Source organism: Misgurnus anguillicaudatus, chromosome 8 (genome assembly GCF_027580225.2).
Source record: "Misgurnus anguillicaudatus chromosome 8, ASM2758022v2, whole genome shotgun sequence".
Classification (NCBI taxonomy): domain Eukaryota; kingdom Metazoa; phylum Chordata; class Actinopteri; order Cypriniformes; family Cobitidae; genus Misgurnus; species Misgurnus anguillicaudatus.
In genome coordinates, this window is record NC_073344.2 from 40,823,591 (window position 1) to 40,849,695 (window position 26,105).

Consider the following 26,105-nt stretch of genomic DNA (forward strand, 5'->3'; position numbering starts at 1 on the left):
CATTTCTAGATATAGAAAGTCCCCCCTGAATCCCCATGATGCTGCATCTTTGATACAGTATCATGTATTTCAATTTACTTTGAGGAATCTGTAACCAGATCTTTCATCATTTGCCAGGTATGCAATATTCTCATTTGATTATATTTGTTTCTTCGTGTTTTAATTGGATTGTAAATTGGCTTCTGAATTATGTTTTTCTACCTGGTTAATAACTTGTTACGTTTGCATTCATTCTAATTTGCTCTGTATTATTGACTCTTCTAAGTTACTATAAAGTATTACGATATCCTTTGTTACCACATATCTTTGATCAGGGTCAGAGTATGTGAGCGGAGTGGAGTGGAAAGAATTTGCGCTCCGCGCTCAAAGCATTTCATAATTACTCCGCTCAAGCTCCGCTCAGGGTATACAATTTTCCGCTCCTCGCTCACTCCCCGCGCCGTCCTTACTTACGTATCGCTCCGTTTTCGCTCTATGGCAAATTTTTATTTAAAAAAAAAAACGAATATGCAGTACTAAGAGAAGAACATCATATACTTTATTGGAATTTACAAAAAAACAGTAGCTAATATTAGCCCAAATTAGGCTATCATTTAGCTCACATTTAAACAAAGCAAAACAAAAAATGTGTTGAAATTAAATAAATTATTAAATGAAAAACCTCATATAAAATAAATGATCAAACGAAAACCATTACATTAAATCAAAGAAAGAAACCACAAACTAAAATATTAATTTAAACAAATCCAAACGAAAAAATAAAGGGCAACTGCCTTCACTTTATGCCAACTTTTATAGGCTATTTATTATAGAACTATTCTGAACAAAACAAATGCTGGCTGGTTGAATATATTTTTTATTTTATACGCAGTTATTAAGTGAAGAACATCACATACTTAAATAGTAGCTAATATTAGCCCAAATAAGCTATCATTTAGCTAGGTAGGCATGTGACAAAATGACGTAATACGCACGAGCGCTTTGTTCCCACGGCTGTGTTCCCAGCAGGTATTCAGCGCCAGACGCGTTGGTGACTTAGGAAATCTGTCATATCTTTGCTTTGTGAATACCTGTAAAGCCCATATACTCGTGACATAAATTACTTCCCCACGTTGATTCTCACGTTCGAATTTCCAAGATCGCTGTCGTAACAAGAAAGTTATAAGCGAAGCAAAATTTCTCTCATGTTTGGCATTGAAATCCTCTATGAAGGCGAGTATTTTTTTGTTTCAAACCAAATACTTTTGATAGAATATACATTTAACTTGAATAAGGTGACGTTTGGGATTGATTGTAACATTCGCATGTGATTTTTTAAGATCCGCAAGTGACGTTGTTGTCAAAAGCAGAATCGCCCATTCAATCATATTGGCTTCCAAAACTTCTCCGTTTTCATCAATCCGTGCATTATTTTTCAAAGTAATCATACAGAACGAAGGATTAGAATCTCTAGATTACATTATTGGCATAATTTTGTCAAACATATAAATAAATACATGCATGAAACATGCATGCATTTATTGAATTATTAATGATAAATAACATAATCATCAATTAACGTATTAATAATATCTGACCATTTAAATTGCTCGCCAGCATTATTATTCAATTAAGAAATATTAAAGAAACAATTAAATCTTGTTGGGCTTTTAATTACATACACTGTGGTGTTTGAACTATGCAAATACACCAAGAAATGAGAAAGTTATGATATTTTAAAGTGTTTGGTCAAGCGGAAGAGGTCACAGTTTTTCATAGTTTTATCGTTTTAATTGGGTACAAAAATGCCCCCTAATTTTCGAGTTAAAAAATTCCATAACTTTCTTAATAATTATCCGATTTTAATAATTTAAAAACCATGTTAAAGTTCTTTTTATTGTCTATCATATGGTTATAATTATATATGAATTTTCTAGTATTTAAGCAAAACAAAAAATGTCTTGAAATATGAAAAACCTCATATAAAATAAATTATCAAACGAAAAACATTACATTAAATAAAAGAAATAAATCACAAACTAAAATATTAATTTAGACAAATAGCCAAACGAAAAAATATAGATACTGCCTGCACTTTAAGACAACTTTTATATTAATACTAGAAATATTCTGAATCTGAACAAAACAAATGCTGGCTGGTTGAACATATTTTTTCAGAGTGTCAGGTGCCAAGCACATGCGCTGAATTTCTCTCTACTCTTGCCCTGAGAGGGTGCACGCAATTTATATCTCTTCAATCACTTCCATGAAATTGTTCTATATTTCCCGAAGTGTGTATGCGCTCAGACTGGGTGCTCTTGTGCATTCGCAAATCCATCAGCTCTCGCGCGCTCTCTGGAAGGTGGCGCATTTGGTCCGCAACGCTCCGCTGATCGCGCGCGCGTCAAACGGTCTCTGTGCGTTGCGCTTGGTGCAGAGTGGTGGGGAGTTGTAGTTCCCCAGTGTCGCAGTATTGCGTATTGTTTATCATTTCGCATAACTTTTAAGAAAACTACAATTAAAAAATTATATTCAACCTGCCAAAGTGGCTAGTGGGATTGGCTGTCTTACCCGCCACAGCCGAAATCTACCCGCATATAAGCCCTGTATATAAATGTTTGTGAAAGTACTAGTAAGACAACAATACAAATGCAAACGAATGCTAAATAATTGAAAAGAAACATTTTAAGTCCCCCTCCGTTTTTTCACAGTGGTTTGGTCCGTCTTCTGACGAGTCGTGACTTGTAATTAAGCGATAGTGGAGCGTTTTCAGAGCGAGAGAAAATCACAACGCTCCGACATTTAAAAAAACGCTCCTCGCTCCTGGCAAAATTACGCCACTCCACTCCTCGCTCCGCTCCCACTCCGCACCGCTCACATACTCTGATCAGGGTTAATTCATGTTAATTAAGTTCTACCTCTAACTATATGGGGACTTTTAGCAAGAGATCGCGAGAGCGGCATTGTTAAATTGTGTTAGTCATAACTTCTAGTACGGTCAAATATGTGTTCGGAATCTGCATAGTGGCCGATGTGGACCGATACGACATGGGTAATCAAATGAATGAGTTAAATATTATTTTGAGTCAAACAGAATGATCAAACGTTTATACAAATTCTACAATTACATCAATTTGATTCATATTACAATATGTCTTTATCTTTTGGTGTCAGATGAAGCTACCCGAGTTGTGTTACGTTAAATCGTCATTGATAAGCGCCAGAAAAGACAGAACGCGCGACAATCCTTCTGCCATGATGTTTGGTTTCCGCCGTTGGGCCAAACGGATGGATATACATTTTATTTTTCCCCTTACACGCGTCTGAACTGGACACATTCAACCACATGTGCTCTGTGCGTACAGAAAGCTGCTCACTTTAGCGCCTTTTTGCGGTTAAATACATCCACACAGCAGACATGTTGCTTCAGACAAGCACATGCAGGTCGCGCACAGTTTCTTTTTGCGTCATCACAACACTTCAGCCGTATTGATTTGGTGATAAAAGTCTTTCGTCCGAAAACGCTCTTTTGGACCATTTTCGGCCCATCCCTACTATATATGCATTAGTTTAACAATCAGTTTTTACTGCTAAACTCTTTCCCAGGAGTAATCTGGGACTTTTGAGTGAATAAATACTAATTCACTAAGGGCATTTGAAGCAATAGCCTACTTACGGCTGAGGAGGGTCCGTGATGCCATCCTGTGGAAGGCCCTCTTCTTGTTCACACCCTTCCAATTAATTGTTCGGGAAAGGGGGCAAGAAAACAGGTATGACAGAATGTTCCATGTCACCCTCTTCAAATCTACACCCCCAACAGCAGACAGGGTATACACCTAGGGGCAAGAAGATGGTTGGATCACCGTTGCACAAGTTTTTAAATAGGTAAGCCACTTTTTTGACAGTTTTTTTCAGAATTAAGACATGTGGGCAACTGGATGATGCTTTTATCCATAACATTCAAGTTACATCATTATAAAGAGCTTAGTATAGCAATAAATATTAGTTTAGATTAATTAGATTACAGTTACATCTTCATAAAGAGCTTAGTCTACTGTAGCAATAAATATTAATTTAGATTAATTAGATTTAGTGTAAGATGAAACAAGTGTCTTAAATACAATGAGAACATATTGGGGGAATATGCTTACAAGGGCATGTTTCTGCCTATCATTGGCAGGGTCCACCAGCCAGGCCTCAAAGCGGTCCAGCTCTGCATCTGATTCCAGGGGGAATTGAAATTCTCCGGACCACTCGAAGGCTGCTGGTTGGAGGCCATTATTGACCTTGGCCATGAGCAGGTTCACGGTGGTGGCGAGTTGGGCAACTTGCTGCTTTAGGTTTTCCAAAAGCAATAGGCCATGTAGCTGAGCCGCTGAAACATTGTGAAAGTTGAAAAAAAAGTGTTAAACTGGAGGAAAGACTCAGGTTATTTTAAACAGTAAGGAAATAATACACACAATAATGGTCAATAAAATCAACCCACAGCTGCACACTACACTGTGTGTATACAGTATAGGCCAAAAGTTTGGACACAACTTTTCCTTCAATGCATTTCCTTTATTTTCATGACTATTTGCATTGTAGATTCTCACTGGCTACTTTGAAGAAACTAGAATATAAGAAATGTTTTCAGTTATTTCACTCTTTTTGTGTACATAATTCCACATGTGTTCATTAATAGCTTTGATGCCTTCAGTGAGAATCTACATAAATAGTCATGAAAATAAAGAAAATGCATTGAATGAGATGTGTCCAAACTTTTGGCCTGTACTATGTGTATATCCATATATATACACATATAAACATATACACACATATACACACACACACACACACACACACACACACACACACACACACACATATACGTACGTACCTACGTACACACACACACACACACACACACACATTTGTACATATATACACATATACATACACACATATAATATGTGTGTATGTAATATATGTGTAAACATTGTTAACACTTGTTTTATTTCTTACGTGTGCAAGGAATTGGTCCTGTTTCATGGCCAACTCTGAAGGTTGGCTTGAAGAGGAGGTGACCTCCAGGCTCTCCACCAACGCTAGCTAATTGAGGAAAGGTATGTAAATGTTAAAATCAGAAAACAAGAAAAAAATATAGTATATAAGTTAGTGATGCAACAATACACTTAGTTCATGGTTCAATACAATTTTCAGTTCTTGTCCACGGTTTTCGGTTTGGTTTCGGCTCTGATGCCTTGGCCTATTAAAGTGTTTTTTTAATTATTCTATGCTTAGGTAACAGGAACAGTGAGATGTTAAGAATCAAAAATACTGCTTTTAAGTGCAGTTCCCTTTCAGTCGGTCACTACGACGTCACGTCGTGACCGACGAATTGGGAACCGCTTCGCGGGTGACCTATCTGCTTCGAGAAACCTTTAAAACGCCAATGAACTTGGCATGCAGATAATTGCATCTGCCGGCGCCGCCCCGCCGCACAGCTATTTAATGAGCGGCAGGTGCAGTTATCAAATCAGCTTTTTAGCTTCGAAAGCTGGCAGACTGACTGCTCACGAGAAGCTACTCTCTGCTCTTTGGAGAACTCTGCGTGTTCGATTTGGTTGGGCAAAGGCATTTCAGCGGAGGCTCGCGGGTGTTCCACCTCTCTTTTTAATTTTTTGACTTTTTTCTCACTCTTAGTTGAGTGTGTGCGTAGCCGTTCCCCTGTGTGCTTCATCAACATCAGCACATTAAAAGAGTATTTCCTCTAAAAGAGTATTGCGGTGTTCTGCGTCTTTTTAAAGACAGCATTTCACTTGCACTGAGACGGGAGCGTCTTTTTAAAGATGTCTTTCCGTCCGTGTTTCTGGATGCGGCAAATGTATGGGTCCCCGGGTGGCCACGATCATTTTCTCTCGTGCGCAAGAGTGCATGCTGAGGCTGCGATCGTGGAGGGTTCATACTCCTAAGAGAGCATGAACCTCTTGGATGGCGGAGACGGGTTTCGTACCTCCGGGAACGTTACCCCTGTTTTTTCCGTTGCGGAGCCCCGTTCAAGGTGCGGTGGCAAAACTCCGGAAATCTTATCTCCGTATAAACGGTGCTGAATCGGTTAGCTGGTTCGTCCAGTGACTCTCAGCACCCCCATCCACAGCCAGAGGTGCCGTAAGAGACGGGTGGCGCGTGTTCTACGCGCTCTCGTCCTCTTTCAGTCCTCACGAGGATTCTATGTCTGTCACAGCATCGGAGAGGGGGTCGTCTATTCGGTCGCCGACTCGGACCCACTCCTGCCTTCGGGTTGGGTAGGGGCTTCCGTGCTCGACCCCGAGTGGCGGCCATGTACGCTCGGGAGCGCGGAGACGGTCTGCGTGGAGCGGAGAGCTCCTCCCCCACCGCACCGTCCCGCCTAGATGATTGGCACTTCGGGACTGCAAGAACAGCCCCGACCTTCTGTGCCTTTCTTCCCGGGGTGCATGTTGGTTGACACGGTCGTGGAAAACTCGTTTTTCTCCCGGAACCGATCGTTCAGCCATCACCTCTCACCTCTCCTGACGGCGGGGCCGCTAAGGTTGCTGCTCCAAGAGACCAGCCTCCCTCCCCTCACAGACCCACGGGCTTGTGAGAGGCGGCCTCTGCCGTGCGCGCCATGGCGTGATGCAGGTCCGCCAGGCTAAGGCACTGAAGGATCTGCACAGGTGAGGTCACGGTCCGGCAACTAAAAAAAAAAAAAAAAAAAAAAAATCCTGTGTGGCTCTGACCTTGCGCTACGTGCGACTGGGTTCACCCCACAGGCCGCCGGACGTGCTATGCCCACCCCCGGTGGTCCAGGTACGCCATCTCTGGTTGTGTCTTGCGGGCATTAAGTAGGTCGTTAATAATCGTCCTAAATGTTCAATTTTAGACCAGCCATTTCGGCGACGCGGCTGAGAGTGTCCAACAATGATCGGCCGCTTTAGAGCAGACTGAGGCATCATGCTACGTCGGAGCCTAGCTGCCCCCTCCGTTACGTCAGTATATTGGTCTGCTTTTCGCCGAGGGCGTCCTGCTACGGCTTTTTTTGTTCCTTCATCCCGGCAGCTCTGAGGAACCTGTCGTAAGCAGTACACCCGCCCACTCAGCCCGCTACAGAGGTGGAAAATGAAACTTAGCGGCTCTGAGTCGGGCGATCTGAAGATGGAGAGGATCGCTCTTCAGGAGATGGTGAAAGCATCATTCTCCCCCCCACCCCGGAGGAGGGCCGGGTGGGGAATCCTTGGTTTCGTTTTGTGTTCCGCCGACTTCAATCGGCACCCACTAACCTCAAAGAGCGAATTCCTCTTCTTTCTCCAGATCACCGGAAGCATATAGGAGTTTCGGACGGGCTCAAAACCCTGAGTTCTCCTCTTCCTCTTTCGCCAGCGGATGTATCGAGCGGGACATCTACAAAGGAGCCTTTGCTCAGCATCCATCAGCGGTTTCGGGTGAGTGTTTCATTACACACAACATCTCACAATGCGGCCAAAGAGCACGCGTCGTTGAGCTCCCCGTCTCCGCTCGCCACGGGTTCACACATCGTGCCGGTAATTTCCTCTCGCTCGGTATCTGGGGGCCTGGGAAGAGCTTCCCAGCCCGTCGCGTTGGCTTTTACGCACGATCCGTCTCGGTTACGCATTCAATTTGCCCGGCTACCTTACAAATATTCAGGCATTCGCTTCACCACGGTGAAGGCTGTCGATGCGCACGTACTGCGTGCGGAGATTGCTGTCCTATTGGCGAAAGGACGCGATCCAGCCGGTCCCTCCAGCCGAGATAAATTCGGGGCATTACAGCCCTTCATTGTACCCAAGAAGAGTGGCGGGTTGCGTCCGATCCTAGATCTGCGCGTACTGAATCGAGAATTCACAGAATTCACATTCACAGAATGCTGTTCAAAATGTTTACGCAGAGGAGCATATTTTAATGCATCCGCCCATAGGATTGGTTCGCAGCCTTCAACCTGAAGGACGCGTACTTTCATGTCTCCATACTCCCCCAACACAGGCCGTTTCTCCGCTTTGTGTTCGAGGGGAGGGCATATCAGTACAAAGTCTCACCGTTCGGGCTTTCTCTCTCTCTCTCCCTCTGTCTTCATGAAAGTTGCGGATGGCGCACTGCAGCCCCTGAGAGAGAGAGAGTGGTGTTTGCGTTTTGGCGTATTGGCTCATAATAGCTCAGTTTCGTCAGATGCTGTGCACACACATAGATCGTGTACTTAAACACCTCGCTCGTCTCGGTCTTCAGGCCAACTGGGGAAAGAGTAAACTTTGCCCCGTGCAGAGAATCTCTTTTCTCGGAAAGTAACGGGATTTGGTCGATTTAACAACACGTCTCATAGAAGCGCGTGTTCAGTCAATTCTGGCTTGCCTCAACATTTAAAGGCAGGGTTGCGGTTCCACTGAAATAAGTTTAGAAACTTCTGGGGCATATGACAGCAGCCGCGGCCGTGACACCGCTCGGGCTGCTCCATATGAGACCGCTTCACAATTGGCTTTATGACCGAGTCCCGAGGAGAGCGTGGCTCACCGGCTTTCACAGTATTATAATTACATCGAGATGCCGTCACACTTTCACCCCGTGGTCAGACCCAGCGTTTCTCAGGGTGCGGGTGCCACTGAGAGGTCTCCAGGCATGCTATTGTTGGCAAAGATGCCTCTACCACGGGGTGGGCAGCCACGTACGGCGGGCTCGTCGCTTCGGGGGTCTGTTCGACATTCCAGCGACATTAGCATAAATTGCCTCGAGCTGTGCACTGTATATCTTGCGCTCGTCCGTTTCGTCAACGTGATTTGATGCTTAAGATGTAGTGCGCACCGACAACACTGCGGCTGTAGCGTATATCTATCGCCAAGGCGGTCTGCGCTCTCGTCACCTGTCGCATCTCGCCCGTCTCTCCTCCTCTGGAGTCAGAAGTATCTGAGGTCTCTTCGTGCCATTCACATGTCGGGGTCGCTGAACACAGCGGCAGTCGCGCTCTCACGAGCAGCGCGCTCCGGCGAGTGGCGACTCCACCCCCGGTCGGTTCAGCTGATTTGGAAATGTTTCGGCAGAGCGCAGTTAGATCTGTTTGCTTCTTCAGAAACAACCCATTGTCGCCTGTTTTATTCATTATCCGAAGGAACACTCGGCGTGGATGCACTGGCACACAGCTGGCCGCGGGGTTTTCCCCAGTAAGCTTTATTGCGCAGACACTGTGCAAAGTCAGGGAGGACGAGGAGCGCATTCTATTAGTTGCGCTGTACCGGACAACTAGGAATTGGTTTTACAGAGTTCACTCTCCTCGCGACAGTCCCTCCCTGGCTGACTCCTTGGCACATTATGGCACCCTCGCCCCGATCTGTGGAACCCCCATGTGTGGTCTTTGGACGGGGCGCGGAGGTTTTAGGTGGTTTACCCCAGGCGGTATCTAACACCATCGCTGCAGCGCGAGCACCGTCTATGAGACAGGCGTATACGCTGAAATGGAACCTGGTTGTTGTTTGGTGTACCTCTCAGCGAGAGGACCCCCGAGAATGCTCGATCAGTATTGTGCTTTCATATCTCCAGCACCGCTTGGAGAAGAGGCTGTCACCATCTACTATTAAAGTAGATATCGCGGCAATATCCGCGCATCACGCACCTATAGACGGTAGATCTGTGGGTCAGCACGATCTGGTCATTAGGGTTTTTAACAGGGGCACGGAGGCTGAATCCTTCGCGCCTCCCTCTATTCCTCCTTGGGACTTGTCCATGGTGCTGAAAGTTCAGCACTGCCCTTTCGAGCCTCTGCTGACGGTGAGCGTCAAGTTTCTCACTATGAAAACTTTGACGCTCCTCGCATTGGCTTCTATTAAAAGGATAGGGGATTTTCATGCATTTTCGGTCAACGATTCGTGCCTTCAGTTCGGGCCGGCTGAATCCAGCGTTAAACTGAGACCCCGGCCGGGCTACGTGCCTAAAGTTCCCACCACTCCCCTTAGAGATCGGGTGGGGGACTTTTCAAGCGCTGCCTTCGAAGGCAGACCCAGCTATGGCTTTGTTATGTTCTGTATGTGCACTACGTGTGTATGTGGATCGCACTCAAAGCTTTCGGACCTCAGAACAGCTCTTTGTCTGTTATGGTGGTCAGCAGAAAGGGAAAGCTGTCACTAAACAGAGGATGTCTCATTGGATTGTTGACACAATCGCCCTGAAATATGAGAAACAGGGCATTCCTTGCCCTTTTGGTTTGAGAGCCCATTCAACCAGAAGCGTGGCTTCATCTTGGGCTTTGGCTCGTGGTTCCTCGCTTTCAGATATTTGTAGAGCTGCTGGCTGGGTGACGCCTAATACGTTCACTAGATTCTACAGTGTTCGTGTTGAGCCGGTATCCTCTCGAGTTCTCTCGTCAGATCAGTGAGAACATCGAGGAACGGCTCCTGTGTCGGCTTGGAGCCTTTCTTTTTGGCTGCGCAGAAACCGCACCATTATGGAAGGCCATTAAGGCAAAAACGTTACAAAAAATGTTTTTTGTTTTTTCCACCGCTTGGTGACCGATGTTGCGGAGCATCGGCTGCCAGCCTCTCACTAGATGTATTCTTGACTATCTGGGTGAGGCTAGCGCCCACATTGCGCCCCCTAGTGGTTTCTTTGTGAGTATTTCCGTGGAAAGTTTATGATTTACCACGTTTCCCTTAGCGGAGTTCATTCCGCGCCTCTCTAGTGTTGCTAAGAGTGTATTTTTATAGACCTCGTGTCTTTTTATCCATCACCTTAGTGGTAGACCCCTAGAGGGTTTTTCTTCCGCAGCGATCTTAGTCCCGCCTGACGAGTTCGCTTCCCAGTTCGCCTAGTCACTATCGTGGGTTAAGGAACAAGTAGTGACCGGCCTCTGCTTCAACCCCATTTCCGTTCCCTTAAAGAGGAGAGTCGGAGGGTTTATGCAGGCACTGGAAGGGTCAGCTTCAGTGGCGCTTTGGTAGGGATTCCCAATTCGTCGGTCACGACGTGACGTCGTAGTGACCGACTGAAAGGGAACGTCTCGGTTACATATGTAACCCTCGTTCCCTGAAGGAAGGGAACGGAGACGTCACGTCCCGTCGCCACAGTTTGCTGTTCCACTGCTGATATCGGCCGGACCCTTTCCTTCTGTCCAGCTTTCTCAGCAAAAAATAGCTGATTTGATAACTGCACCTGCCGCTCATTAAATAGCTGTGCGGCGGGGCGGCGCCGGCAGATGCAATTATCTGCATGCCAAGTTCATTGGCGTTTTAAAGGTTTCTCGAAGCAGATAGGTCACCCGCGAAGCGGTTCCCAATTCGTCGGTCACGACGTGACGTCTCCGTTCCCTTCCTTCAGGGAACGAGGGTTACATATGTAACCGAGACGTTCTCTTTATTTTATGTAAATGCAAAAATCATCTTACACATTTCTAGTGTATTGATACAATAACATAAGATAATTAAATAAAGATGATATCCTATTCATTACATTACATAAATTGGCCATTTAATATACCTGTACTTAGTAAATTAAACTTTATTGTAAATGAAGGCTATACCTTACTGCACTACTGTTAAATCCAACATCATGCTGTCTGGGTAGAAACCAAAAATGCGTTCCTCAATCAAGATTACTGGTGGGATTTATTTTAGCATCATGCGCACTCTCTTCTTGAGTTGAACTTTTTAAACTTGCGTGGAAGACGTGTTTGAGGCAAATAACGCGCATCTGCATCAATAACAAGCCCAATTTGCGTCATTCACACTGCCCCACGCAAATTTGCATCTTTACATTTATGCTGTATGTAATCTAAAATAATTAATCCACACCTCAGATTTAAAAGACAGTCGTGCTGCTACTTTTTGTTGTCGTACTTCTGTTGGGTGTGTGTGTGCGCGAATGAAATCTGACACCAGCATTGCAAGCAGAGTTCAAGCAGAGTTAACGCAGGTAGCGCACAGTGACTGGATATCAACTCGCTGTGGCATTTAAGCGTACAGATCACACGGGCGTGCACATTAACAAAAGTGCAGGGAATATAAAACTGACAGATTTGGATAGATAAACCGAGAAAAAAAAAAAAAAACGCAATTCACATGCGCATATTGGACCGTGGGGGTTGAACCGAACGGTTCATTATTATATTGAGAATTGTGGCATCCCTAATATAAGTATATATACAGGATATTTATTGTACACATGTACTTGTAAATTTGTATGGAAAAAGTCACCATGTAAATAGGCGAAGTCCATATTAATGTCAAACACTGGACTCAAGTGTTGAGGTGGTAGTGGTGTTGACTGGTGCGCTGAGCTATTGATTACTAGATGACCATTGAGGGAAAATAACAACAAGAGAGGCAGGTTGTCAGACAAATAGAAAAATGAACAGGACAGAACATCACCTTTGTACTTTCATTTGTATTGTAATTTTGCTACAGAGCGCGATTCCTACCATTTAAGTGGTCTGACTCCCTCCTCACATTCCAGCTTATGTCTGTATAGGTTCCCTGTCCTGTGTTGTCCAGAGACTTCTGACCCATGTCCACTGCGATGTCCACTTTTGGATAAAGGGATAACCGTGAATCAACATATTGCAGTGGTACAAATCACTGGACTGTACATTGTTGCAGTTGGCAATCAAATCAAAACTTACAGAGGGGGGCTGGAGGGAGACTAGGAAGGGTATTGCTAATAGGGAGAGGCTGAGGCCGAGACTCAGGTCTTCTTTTTGGAGTCTGCTCAGGTTCAGAGTCAGTACTTCCGTTTTCAAATCCTGGGTAACTAGTGAAGACAGAGGTCAAATTGTAATGACAAGGCAATAGCATCACTCAATGGGCAGGCATGAACAAAGGCTTTTTTGTACCCTAAACCCATCCTCAGCCATAGCTTTTGCAGTAATACAACAATTATCTATAATGTACTTACCGTGTCGCTTTTCTTCTCCTTTTTGTCATTGAGCCCTCATCCTCTGACTGGAGGACTGCCGTTCCATTTCTGTTGTAGTCCTTCAGCTTTTGCCTTGCCTTACTGAAGTCATCTACTATTATAAAAAAAAAAATAAAATAAAGAAAGACAGATATGGAGATAATTAAGGACAAAGGAAGTAAGGCATAACTGTTGTCATGAAAAGATATAGAATTAACCTGTTTGCTTGTTTATTTACCTTTTTCAAAGAGTGTTCTTATTCTGAAGATTTTCCAGCCAGGGCCTGGCATTTCATGTCTCTTTATGGCCTTTTGGGTTTTTTCCTCAGAAATGAATGTTGGCCAAAAACATTCATCACCTTTAACCCATGACCCCGGCACAACTTCTGTAGTGTCCTCGTCGAGGAAAATTACTCCACAAAATGTCTTTTAAAAATCATTGTGTAAAAAATAAGATGATTAAAAAAAATACATAACTGAACTGAACAATGATTTTCAAAAATAAAGTCTAGTCTTTCATATGAAACAACGGTATAACCACCATTGCCTCCTTGAAAGGGACAGCCATGCATTTTTGTGTGAAAGATGACAGTTCTGAGAATTTTATTTCATGGCCTAGGTCAGCTGCCCATATGAAAAATAACTATATGGTTCATATACAACAAACATATATCTTTCTCCCTTAAAACGGTCAGAGGAACCTTCATTGTTTCATGTAAGTACAATATGTGTCATATACAAAATCAGACCGATTATGGCCACCTTCATACTAAAAAGCACACATAAAACTTGTAAGGGACTTTTGGGTCATATATAAATATTGTAAGAAATCTTATATGAGTTCTATATGATAACAGTATGCAATGGTGTATGTTATAAGTAGAAAATATAGGAAATAACTGATATTCATATACAAATCATTTAAAGATCTTATATTGAATCACATGCTAGTCAAATTAAAGTCATACAGGATTCATTCACATTTTGTTTAATTTGTTTACATGTTTTTTATAAACATTTTATAGGTTTTGATTACGAAAATGTATGTGCCTGCTCTTCGAGCTTTATAAGTTTTCACCTAATTCCTCATATTACAGCACTAATATTACTATATATCTACATATAAGCATTACAGATGATTTCAGTCAGTTTTACAATATACTGATGATATATGATTTTAGTCAATGACTTGGAACAAATTTGCGATGGAAATACTTTTTTATTTTTAACACAAATAAAGTGACACAATCAAATTATACTCCACATAAGTAATTTTATATGACAACTTATGAACTGAACTCCTTGCTCAGGAAAAACAGAACAAACATTTAACAACAGAACACCCCAAACACACTGTCATGGCCATTAGTCATCATAGAGCATTACGGTTTCAGAATCTTTTTTAGTTTTCTTTTTCCCTCTAATTTCAGTAAGTTTGGCATTGATGGCTGCACCAATGCTGGAGGGCACCACATGAGGCCACTTTTGCAACGTTGCTCCTGTGAGACAAATAAATAAAAGGCAGAAAGCATTTAGAAAAATCAACAGAAACATGTAATTATACCTCATAGGTAAGCAACAAGGTACGAGAGGCTGTGCTGTATCGTGAATAAGTAACGGCTGAAGGGCGTTGTTAGGCACGACGCGAAGCAGAGTGCCTGCAACCCCTTCAGCCGTTACTTATTCACGATACAGCACTTGCCTCGAGTACCTTATTGCTTTTATAAAACGGTTACCACACATTATTAAAGTAAAAAAATATTAGTGCAACTTTCATGAAGTTAAATTAATAAAAGCATTCCTTCCGCTAGAAAAAATAGTCCCTGACTGCGAAAAACAACATGAAAGTTCAAATAAAAACAACAAACTGTTCTCAGACTTTGTCTCATTATATGTTTATGTGTTGCTAAGGGCGCAGTGATATTAATTAGAACCGTTGGGTGAAGCGGTCATAGCAGTGTTTTATTGCGAATAAAGCACACCTATTGACCAATCAGAATCAAGGATTGGAACTAACCGTTTTATAATGCAGCAATATAATTTGGATAAAGATACTTGCTCTACATAACTACAACACTGGCGGCCAGTGACTTATTTTTCAAGGGCACACAATGTGAAGCTCATGACAACATGTACTGTATGTACCCCATCAAGTGTGTGGCTCTTCATGTCAATTATGTGTTTGGTGTGTCATGTAAACTTATGTGAATCACACGTGATGTCAAAATAAACCCCTTCAAAGCATCTGCAGCAGGCATGTATGACAAAAGAGACGCTCACGTTTGCCAGATAGTCGCTAAATCTTGTGTATAATTAAAGTTTAGTGTTAATTTAATGTCTTGCAAGTATTTTTTTGTGAACATGTCTCTTTTATCATAAACCCTCTTGACGGCTGTGAAGCAGGCACGTATTTTGACAATAAGCATGATGCACATAGGTTCACATGACGCACCAAACACACATTTTATATTTGCGGCCCTCAGAAGGGAAGTCACCGGCCGCCACTGAACTACAATTCTCTTAACTGATTTGAAACTTACTGTAGATGGCATCCACTTTTATTTTGTCAAGAGCCTGGCGTTGTGGCCCAGAATCCCTAGATGTTCCTCAAAGATTGCTGACAAGGAGCACATCAATTGGAAACACAGCTGTCAGGAGTGTTCTTACAAAACTGGAGGCAGAGTTTGCATTCTGAGCCACAGCCCAAGCCAGTCTGTCAACAAATACATTCGATCCAGGAGAAATTTCCACCTATTTTAAGGAAGAGTACGAAAAAATGTATTATGTAATGTTGCCAAGAGCTGCAATAGTTTTATATACATTACAGGGACAAAAGTTTTGAGAAGCCCACTTCTTATCAACATGTTTGACCACTTCTGTCATTAGAAATATGAAAGGGGTAGTTCACCCAAAAATTAAAAATCTGATGAACACGAAGATAGATATTTTGACAAACCATTCATGAGAACCATTTACTTTCTTAAGCACTATTCGGACGGGATTAGTTTTCCAAACGACGTTTGAGTTTCAACGTGTCCCCCAGGACGTCTGTGATTTTATGTACCGATTCGGGCGGGATTAAAATGATGCAGGCTATTCCAGAGATGGGAGTTCAATTCAATTTAATTTTATTTATATAGCGCTTTTCACAAGTGTTAATTGTTGCAAAGCAGCTTTACATGAGAAGATGTAGAGGAGAACACAGAAAATCAATAGAAAATATAAGAAGTAGAGATAGCGGTTAAACCGTACAAGCGAGCATATTAATAATGTAACTTATACAGTAAAGTGCTAAGTTAAGCCAAAGTTGGCTGACTCTCCCTGGGACGAAAAAAACCCCTAAGAAAAAACCCAATGGGAAAAACTCCTAGAAGGACAAAAACCCTTGGGAGGAGTGTCTGTTTTATGCATTTGGGCGTTGCAGTACCACGTGCTCTGGATACGCGTGTATGTAATATTTAATATTTTGCTTTAAATGTAAAATTATGACAGAACATGTAATTGATTCATTTAATTTTAACAAATCAAAATAAAATATACAAATCCTACTAAAGTAACGTTAGCCTACGTGTTTTATATAACCGTCTGCTTATAATAAACACAAAGAAGTAATGATTAATCAAATTTAATATCTTTATTAATTAACATTACCATTCCGGAGCTGAACAACTTTGAACGGAGTTTCTTATAACGTTAATGATATTACAGTGGCCAGTCTTAACAGTGTTTGATATTCAGTATGTCTTGATTTAATTATTTTATTTTGCCGAATGGGAAAAAACATCCATATCTGAATGAATGGGACTCAGGAAATACAATATACGCACATTAGTAAGACCTTACGGCAGATCACGTTGGCCAAAACACGAAATGAACCGCGTTTTCTAAAGATATTGCGGGCAAACACAGACATTTGCATTCGGACGGGATTACATTTCTCAGAGGACCTCTGAGTTCGGCGAAAAACAGTAGGTAAATTGCTCTGGAATTGTTACGGAGGTCGTCAGAGAAAAACACAGACTGTTACCTACTGTTTTTCGCCTACTGTTTTCCACCTTCCAAGTCAGAGCTGGCTGACGACGTTGATGGACACTGAGACTTTAGGGCCATCTTCACTTCAGTGATCAGATTTGGAAGCTCTAGCAACAAACAAAAAAGACATGATAAAGCAATCTCTAATACCTTTTAACCTACTTCACTGCCTAAGTGTAATATGATCATGTAAGCTGATGAAGTCAATGTTGTGTTTCGCAAAGTCATGCCAAATGTTACAGAGGTTGAATAAGTTTTAGGTATCTTGTAATATATTTGATAGTAATCCAATTACCAATAATTATTGTTTTCAGAATTTGTCATACCACAGAAAATGTGTTATTAACCACCCAGCCAAATCTAAATGATGGGAAAAAGTAAATAAAACATCAAAATCCAGTGCATCAGCCACCATTTTAGTGACACCTAAAAAAACTGAACTCAGAAATGGTGAAAAACTGTTCTAACTCTCAATCTAACTCTGCAATTCAGTACATAGTTTACAGTTTGTGGCATGTTTCAGCAATACATTTCTAACAATTATAATGTGTTTAGAATTTGTTTTTTATTGAATTTACAGGGACTTTAAAAGTGTAAAGTGCAAATGCAATGAAACCACCACATGTTGTTAGCTGACTGCTGATTTAGCACACCAGTAAAATAATTGTAATACATGCCTCTGATGAGCATTGTTCTTAATCTTTCATTGTCATTTCTCAATTTTTGGTTTTCTTCCTCCATTTCTTTTAGCCTCTTCTGAGTTTCTGTCAAGGTTGGGGCTTGATACTCATCAATAACCATTTGGGAAACATTTCTCTGTGATTTGGGAATCACTGTCTTCTTCTTTTGTGTCTGTCAAAGAACAACAAAAAAGAGAGTGAGATTAAATGTATTTGTCGTCTTAGAAAGATATTTGTCTTTATCTCTATAAATATAAACAGATTGACTTAAAATGATTGTATATTATAGGATACTAGTGATAGAATCTGAAGTGGAAAAGAAGGAAGGCCAATCTCAAAAGGAGATCCTTATACAAATTATGAGCATAGGCAGGTGCAGAAACAATAAAGTTGATTTGTTGTACTGACTTGTATACTTACCTGGCATTTTGCTTTTTTGTTACGGCTTGTTCTTAATAACAATATGACTTGGGTTTGAAAATACAAATATTTTAAGGCCTGGTTTCACAGACAAGTCTTAAAGGGGCAGTTCAACCAAACATTAAAATTCTGTCATCATTTACTCACCCTCATGTTGTTCTAAACTAGGGATGTTAACAATTAATCGATCTTCGATTAATTGTCGATAAGAATTAAATCGATAAAAATTAACGATTGTCGACAAAGCAAGCAGGTGTGTCTGGCGCCTGCGCAAAGCACATACACAGCTGGTGAAAAAATTAAACAAGTGCGAAGAAGTTAAACTAGCCATGATCACAACGATGCTTGATGCCAAACACTCACTTGGGCTTTATAACCTCATTGGAGACGAGGCTGGCTGCTAACGCAACGAAATGGCATCCGCAGTGGATCTGAGAGGTTCCGATGCCGAAAATCTAAACACAGTTAGGATACTGAAAGCAAAGACCCTCTTCAGGGAAACCTGCAAGATTAGCATAGCAACGCTGCTTTACACAGGGAAGGAGACCAGAAGCCGTTTTTAATAAACAGATTAAAATGTAAAACTTACATTCTGGCAAGAAACTGTTAAATGTAAACTGTAACTGACTGTCGTTACACTCTGAACGCCCACAACATATATCATTGATCATCATCATTACTGGCTGAGGCGCTACACGCTAAACGGATTTTCTAATGGAAGGTTGAAGTCTTCATAATAAGCATCTTTGCTGAAAGTACGCCGCAGGTCTAAAGCTGAGGTGACGACGGGAAAAATGCCCTTTGTGTGCTTCTTGGATATAATTACAACAAGTGATGTACCAACGACTCAGAAAGCAAGGTGAACACTAGAAAAATAACACTTGATGATAATGAAAACTTATTTTGTCATGGACACACGGACTTTCATCCGACTGTGCGGAGTGCCCATTATGAGGCGGAGTTTACTGTGTCTATTAGTCATTATATTTCATTATGAGATTCAATTGATGATTTTTATCAAAACACCAACTACATTGACTCATTTTACAATCCCACTAGCATGTTATTTAGACAAAATAAAAACGTTTAATTCGCGTGAGGAAGCTGGCATTTTTACGCACACTTTTATGTCATAGGCTATATGTCACTGCTGTAATGGCTTATTGCACTATTACTGTTAACGATTATTCGATTGATTGATCGTTAATTTAAATGATCATCGAATGTGGGAAATTGCATATTTTGACATCCCTATTCTAAACCTATATAAATATCTTTGTTATGGTGAACAAAAAAGAATATAATTTGAAAAATGTTTGTAAATAAGCAGATCTGGGGCACCATTGACTTGACTAGTAGGAAAATGTAACCCTATGGAAGTCAGTGGTGCCCCAGATTGGTTACCAATATTTATTAAAATATCTTTATTTGTGTTCAGCATAACAAAGATATTTATACAGGTTTAGAACAACATAAGCGTAAGGACGGTTTCACATTTGGTGCGATTGCCTGGTCCGAACCCAAGTTCGATTGCTCCCCCCTCTCCATGCCCCCCATGGACTGTGTTCACACATTATTTTTGCATCCGAACCGCGGTACGCTTGCATCATCAAGCTGCAGCCGGCGCGTTCTCATGTTGCTTGGCAACCGCTGTAAACAAGAAGACGACAAGCGTGACTGACGAACTGCAAGCAGAGAGATGATTTCTGAATGCCTCCGCAAAAATTGACGTCGGCAGACAGACCGTTGTCATCGAAACGACTTTAGTATGTTTGCGGCAGACAGACGAAAGTGCGTTTCTGTATTCTTTCTTTGAATAATAAAGAAATAAGAAAAATAAGAAAAAAACTCAAGCAACCATTCTATGCATTTTGTTGTCAAGGTAAGTGCACGCACACAAACGTCTGTTTTGGTGGGACATTCCATATAATACGTAATTAACACTCTGGGGTCGGCTGCGGCGCGGGCGCCGCCAACTCTTTATTTTTCAATCACTCCGTAAAGAGACTTAAATAACTCTGCTGATTTTGGACATACAGATATGATTTATACATCATTTAAAATGTTAAAGTGTCTAGTTTTTTTTCTGTCCACTCCCAATAAAAACAGAATGTTGTGCTTTTCGCAAAATTAAGAAAATAAACATGATGCGCGTTTTGTTCTCTCTCCCTCAGTGAAGCCATTTCAGAAACGCGTCAGAAAATTAACTGTAACTTCAAGAATACATGTCTTATAAACAAAAGATAAATGTCTACATAATGCTTGGAATGTCAGCTTTTAAATGATGTAAGTGAGATCGAAAACATATATTGTCATTCGGTGTAAACTGTATGAGAAGTAGGAGAGGGACCGTCTTTCTAATGTTACCCGATTATCTGTAATGAGAAGAGATCGCCACGCCCCCGCGCCATTGAAGTGAATGAGCAGAGACATCCATATGCATAACTTGTGCCTCCTGCAGTCAATGGATACACAATCCAGTCCACAACCCAGTCTCTACATTCCTTGTTGTTTCATCCGATTGCACCAAAACATGACATATAAATCCAATCCTTATTTACTTGCGTATGTGTGTCAGTATCTCCAGACGCGAGTGTTTTCATTGTTCTACCGTCAAACATATCACCCGAGGGAAACACAAATAAACAAACACACCATTCAAGAAACTCGACGCGGTTTTTGGTATTCTTATAAAATACGCGATTGAAAACAGTACAATCCTCATTTACTTGCGTATGTGTGTCACTATCTCCAGACGCGAGTGTTTTCTTTGTCTTCCGTCAAACAGTTCACGCGATGGGAAACGCATGCACAAACACGCGAGTCAGGAAATCGACGCGGTTTTTGGTATTCTTATAAAATACGCGACTGCAAACAGTACAATCTTTATTTAGTTGCGTCTAAGCATATACCTCCGCACAGCACGTTTATTAAACACAGGATCACTCGCATGTGCACACATAAGTTAATAGGCTTGTTCGACTTAATGCGGCGCCACAAGAACCGGCAGCCGAATGACGTCAGAGTTTCGCGAGAGCGATTTAAAAGCAAACTCTTCCATATGATTTCGCGGATCACTCTCGCGGTAGTTTGACGTCACCCGGCTGTCGATCTTTGCAGCGCCGCATGAAGTCGAACAAGCCGACTGCTTTCATGAGCAACACGTGAGGTAATGGCGGCGGCTGTAAACAAACATTGAGCAAGTTTATCGTGCAAGTTTATCATGCTTGTCCCTTGTTGTGTTTCTACTATAATGATATAATGAATACAAAAACACAACTAAGTCCAAACAACGATAGGCAGTTGTTCTTTTGAGCTTTTTGCTGCACACAAACCCTGTGTTCACTTTGATTAGGCTACTATGGTTTTTTAAAGGTAACTTATAGCCTACATGTGAAATTATTAATGTAATATATATATATATATAGTGGGTGTATTTACATTTAAATTGAAAAGTAAACCATCATGGTTTTACTACAGAGAAAGTTACATTCCTGTTGAACATCCCCATAAGGCTCATGTGGCTCATTATGCAACCCTTTTGTCTCTCAGCTGTCAATCACTGATTATTCAGGAGCATTCCCGCCTCCACGCATACAGCCTTTCCCAAGCAAAAGTGTCTTAGAAATTGTAAATCAATATCTTGCTTTATGTGAACGAGTAGGCCGAATGATTTTCACATCATTTTGAAGAAAAAACTCTAGACTACTAGATCCTGTTTTGAAAAGTCTTGGGAAAACATGTTTAGAATTAGTTTTGTGGACTTATATCAGTGACTTAAAATTTTTGCTTTTTCAAAAACCACGCATAAACATTTTTCTCTCAAAAATACAAGCATGTACATACATGTTGATAATATGATATTGTAGCCCAGTTTGTTCTGAACGCAGTGTTATGAGACTTTTGCCATTATTATGTTTTAAAGCAACTGAAAAAAGCACAAATGTCAGTGCATGTCAAAACTTCCCCAGGGCCCTAAAAACCCCTTAGACCCCAGAGGGTTAACAGTGGTTCACTTCCGCGTTTTGGTACGATTGCGCTCACATTAGCAGCGAACCGATCTGGAGTTCACATGAAACGAACCCCAGACCACCCTTTTTAAGCAGACTCGAGTATGTTTCGCGGGTGCGCACCCGAGTTCCGAAGACAGCGTTCACATCATCCAAATGTACCGAACTCTGATGTCAATCGAACCCGGGTGCGCACCAAAAGTGCTAATGTGAAAACGCCCTTAGTCTAGTCCCAGACTAAAATGTATGTGTTCACCTAAAATATCTTGCACTGACATGTCAAATCTATCAGTGTAATTGTTTTGTTGCAAGTTGCAAACCAGTAAAGTTTTTGTATGGCACATTTCTAAAAAAAAAAAAAAACAATTTAGATAGTCAAATATAACTAAGGCCTAGTCCTGACTTAAAGGCGCTCTATGCATTTTCGGTGTTTTTGTCAAACAGCGACCGCTAGGGTCGCTGGAGAATACTTGCAACTGTTGTAATTTCCCACTCTAGTACACCTCCGAAGATAATGACCAGGTAATGTTTAACAATTTCATATAAATATTACGCTACTGCATAGTCTACTAAACTACAGATGATGGTAATAGGATAATAAGAAGTTTATTCCAAGTGTAGAGTGCATATAATAATAAAGTACCGCGTTTGCTAGCTTATAATGTTTTTACATGATTGCAGCTAAATGACAAGTAAACAGTCTATAGTCTATGTCTACTGTATCATTTCATTTGTGTTCTTGTAAACATTACAAAACGCCATGACAAAGTTAATTGTGCAGGTTGCATTATTTCATAACATTGGCCGTTATAATGTCACTATACATGATTATTGCTATTTATCATAACCGTTTGCAAATTGTGCATGTTTACACTATTTACAACCTCTAGGCTTATTTATGTCCTGATAATTATGTAAGATATTGACTGTTGTCATGATAATCGCATGACATACTACAAGCAAGCGCAACAACATACAACATAGACCGCAAACAAGTTTACAAATAAGAGATTTACTTACTAGTCCATCAACAAGATCGCCAGATCAGCATCCCTGTTGCATCCAGTGCTGTCTTTTAACTCATGCCAACGAGTAAAAACCTGACGGTTCCTAACGCGGTCAGATTCTCTTTTCCTACTCTCTTCCGAACGCGCTTTCTTAAAGGACCGGTGAATCAAATACTCAATTTTAACTTGATAATTTGTTATATAAGAGGTCATCATACTTAAATGAACATCCTGCAAGTTTCAGAACTAAAAACATCTGTGCTACTGAAATATAACAATTTTTGGCACCATGCTAGTATTACAAGGGAGTGTGGAATTTGGAAAAGTATGACGTCAAAGTAGAATTGAAGCACCTCCCATAGCCAAATACAACCACCACTTTTGTAGCCCCGCCCACAGCTTCGCGTGACACACGTGTGTCTCAACAAGTAAACATGTCTTTAAAGATTGACAAATGTAACCAAAATGACATTTAAATAAAAAAAATTCTGAGAGACTTTTATTTTGACGCGGTGATCTGTTATGATAGACAAACCATGGAAACGCATTTTCGGTTGTGGAAGAACCACGTGGGAACAACACAGAAGCTAAATACTTTAATTCGGAGGCTTGGAACATAACATTAGAAATGCATGGATACAGTTTGCTTTTGAAGAAGTTCCAGCTCGTGTTGGGAGTGTTTGTTAACTTTGTGTACACGGATTCATTTGTAAAGAAGTTGATGCTGGATTTGCAGAGAGACTGTGATTAAAAGCACCACTTATATTGGATCTGACAACAATGACACAGCTGCAGTATACACAGTAAGACATTTTACTTTATTTAAGTTACTGCATTTCACTATTGCTTTGTTAGAAGAGATTGCTTGATATGTCCTGTTGTAACATCCGTGTCTAAACACGTTTGTTTGACTGTTTTAATTTACTAAAAACATTAATCGATTAATAAAGGTGCAACACTTAACAATACGACTGTAATTTAAAAGGTAGAAATATACAAAGTTAGTTATAAGGAAGGATTTATCAGCCGCAGTTTAGATTCTGATGCCCGTTTACTGTGTTGTATACGGTAATTTAGGCGAGTTGCGTTTGAAAGGTCAAACACTCAACAAAGCTTTTTTTATATTAAATCTGTGGTATGTAACATTAAGTGAATGTAAAAGCAACATCACAAGCACAATAGAAATATAAAGTTATTGATAAGGATTTATTAGCCGCAGTTTAGATTCTGATGCGCGCTTACTGTGTTGTATACGGTAATTTAGTCACGTCGAGTTTTGTTTCTACTTTAATATACTTATTGTCATTTATGTGTATCATCTTTAGCACCCAGAATCTTTTGTGGCTCAAACATATTTGTGTTCGGCTGCTATTTTTATCACATTAATGTTTTTATGTTTTAAAACATTTCCCCACGTGTAATGAAGCTATCCAATCATAGCAGTGGGCGTTTACGTTCAGGTCTTCAGTGCAGCCCGCCCCTTCAAACGAACCATTTCTCCAGAGAGCCACTAATCCATGTTACAAAATAGCCTATTACTTATTGCTTTTGATGTTTTTGAATGTAAAAACCACGCGAACATCATAAGTAGACATCAGACAACAGTATAAAACAATAAAATCGACAAATTCACCGCCCCTTTAACTTTTAAATCTTTTAGCCTCACGTCTCAAATTCACACGTGCAGTTGTTGTTATAGGCTTGATCGACTTCATGCGGCGCTGCAAGAACCAACAACCGGATGACGTCAAAGTGCCGCCTTGAATCATTCTTGCGGTACTTTGACGTCAGCTGGCGGTCGGTTCTTGCAGTGCCACATGAAGTCGATCAAGCCTAACGTGTGTGACGTCGTTGCCGTAAAGCAAGTCGTGATTCTCGAAAGATTTTTCAGGGGCGGTTATCTCAAGCTTGCATTGCTGGTTTTGCTAGCGGTGTCCTCCCCGAGCTTCAACAGGAGGATGATTCGCCCTACTGTGACTTTGTTTACCACCGAAATAACTTTGAAGCTGTTATATTAAGGTAAAATAACTGCATAGTGTGTCTTTAATCTAAGTCCTGTTTGTGAAACCAGGCCCAGACGTACTATATCTTATTTTATCTTACCAGTGTGTTCTCAGCATCAGTTTCATCTGAATCTGTATATCTTGATGGTGGGACTGTGGTCCTTTTCTTAGGCAGTGGCCTGTCCATTTCATCAGAGTCCAACCGCAAGAATTCCTTAATCTTTGCATTAGTTTGAAATCGATTGTCTGAAAAATAGTTAAAAGTTGATGAGAGATCAGATTAAGGCACTTTACAGCCAAACCTATTTGAAACTGAGGTTACTTAGTTACTATTGTAAATATTATTTGTTAATGGTATATAGTTATACATCACAACAGCTTAACATTATTGTTATTTGACCTGACACTGTAAAAACAAAATCCATTAGAGGTTTACTTACTGCTCACAAACTTGATAGAGGCAGCGTACACTGGCCAGCCATGTTTTGGCTTTTTCCCCTTCTGCCATTCCACAGCAACTGAATAGTCAGTTTGTGGGTATCCATCCTCATCCATCTTGATGTCATCATATTTGCGTATGGCATCGGTTTTCACCTCGCTATACATCCCAGCATCCTCCCCACTGACCCACTGGACCACTGCAAACTTTCTCATCGCCTTGGTAATTGCAAAGATTGTGGTTTTCAGTCCATTTAGATTACAGCAATACGCTGTTTCATTAGATTCCACATGAAAATGTCACATTTGTTGTCTTGTGAGTCTGACTGCAACACGTGATTTTTGCTTTGTAATTAACAGTTAATATAGACACAACACGTTAATCTGATTAATTAGTTATGAAAAATAACGCGATTAAAATATTTTAACGGTTCACTAAGATACGTTACTTGACACCGCTCTACCCAGCTAACAAAAAAAGGTCCCCTGGACGTCCCCTAAATGTCCTCTGCGAACGTCCCCTGGACGTTATCGTGTAGGGTCCCCTGTTACGTCAAGCGGACGTCCGCGAGGACATCCTCCGGATTTTCACAAGGACGTTCGCAGGACGGTCAGCTGACTTTCGGGACTTTTAGGGGACATTCGCCTA

The 26,105-nt window shown here is 41.2% G+C and overlaps 1 protein-coding gene and 1 long non-coding RNA gene across 7 annotated transcripts in view; one reads left to right on the forward strand and one right to left on the reverse strand.

The window, feature by feature from the left end:
* Window positions 1–3,723: 3,723 nt before the first annotated feature.
* The window catches only part of LOC129414396 (uncharacterized), a 58,341-nt gene continuing 35,959 nt past the window's right edge, over window positions 3,724–26,105 (forward strand). Inside the window, exons 1-3 of the long non-coding RNA XR_008634368.2 lie at window positions 3,724–3,864; window positions 4,160–4,420; window positions 4,993–5,084. This is a non-coding gene — a long non-coding RNA (uncharacterized lncRNA). The remainder of the gene's footprint in view (window positions 3,865–4,159; window positions 4,421–4,992; window positions 5,085–26,105) is intronic.
* LOC129437542 (uncharacterized) lies at window positions 11,794–26,080 on the reverse strand. Of its 6 annotated transcripts, XM_073870920.1 has the most exons (9): window positions 25,459–26,080; window positions 25,119–25,264; window positions 17,576–17,750; window positions 16,898–17,005; window positions 15,407–15,617; window positions 13,106–14,365; window positions 12,596–12,982; window positions 12,395–12,499; window positions 11,794–12,263 (listed from the first exon to the last, which is right to left on the reverse strand). In XM_073870920.1, exons 1-4 carry the CDS (start codon window positions 25,670–25,672, stop codon window positions 16,908–16,910), a joined length of 633 nt encoding a protein of 210 aa, XP_073727021.1. In that variant the 5' UTR covers window positions 25,673–26,080; the 3' UTR covers window positions 11,794–12,263; window positions 12,395–12,499; window positions 12,596–12,982; window positions 13,106–14,365; window positions 15,407–15,617; window positions 16,898–16,907. The 6 variants fall into 6 exon arrangements, with proteins under 6 accessions (XP_073727021.1, XP_073727018.1, XP_073727019.1 ...); XM_073870917.1 differs by having other exon boundaries at window positions 11,794–12,723; window positions 12,868–12,982; XM_073870918.1 differs by having other exon boundaries at window positions 11,794–12,499.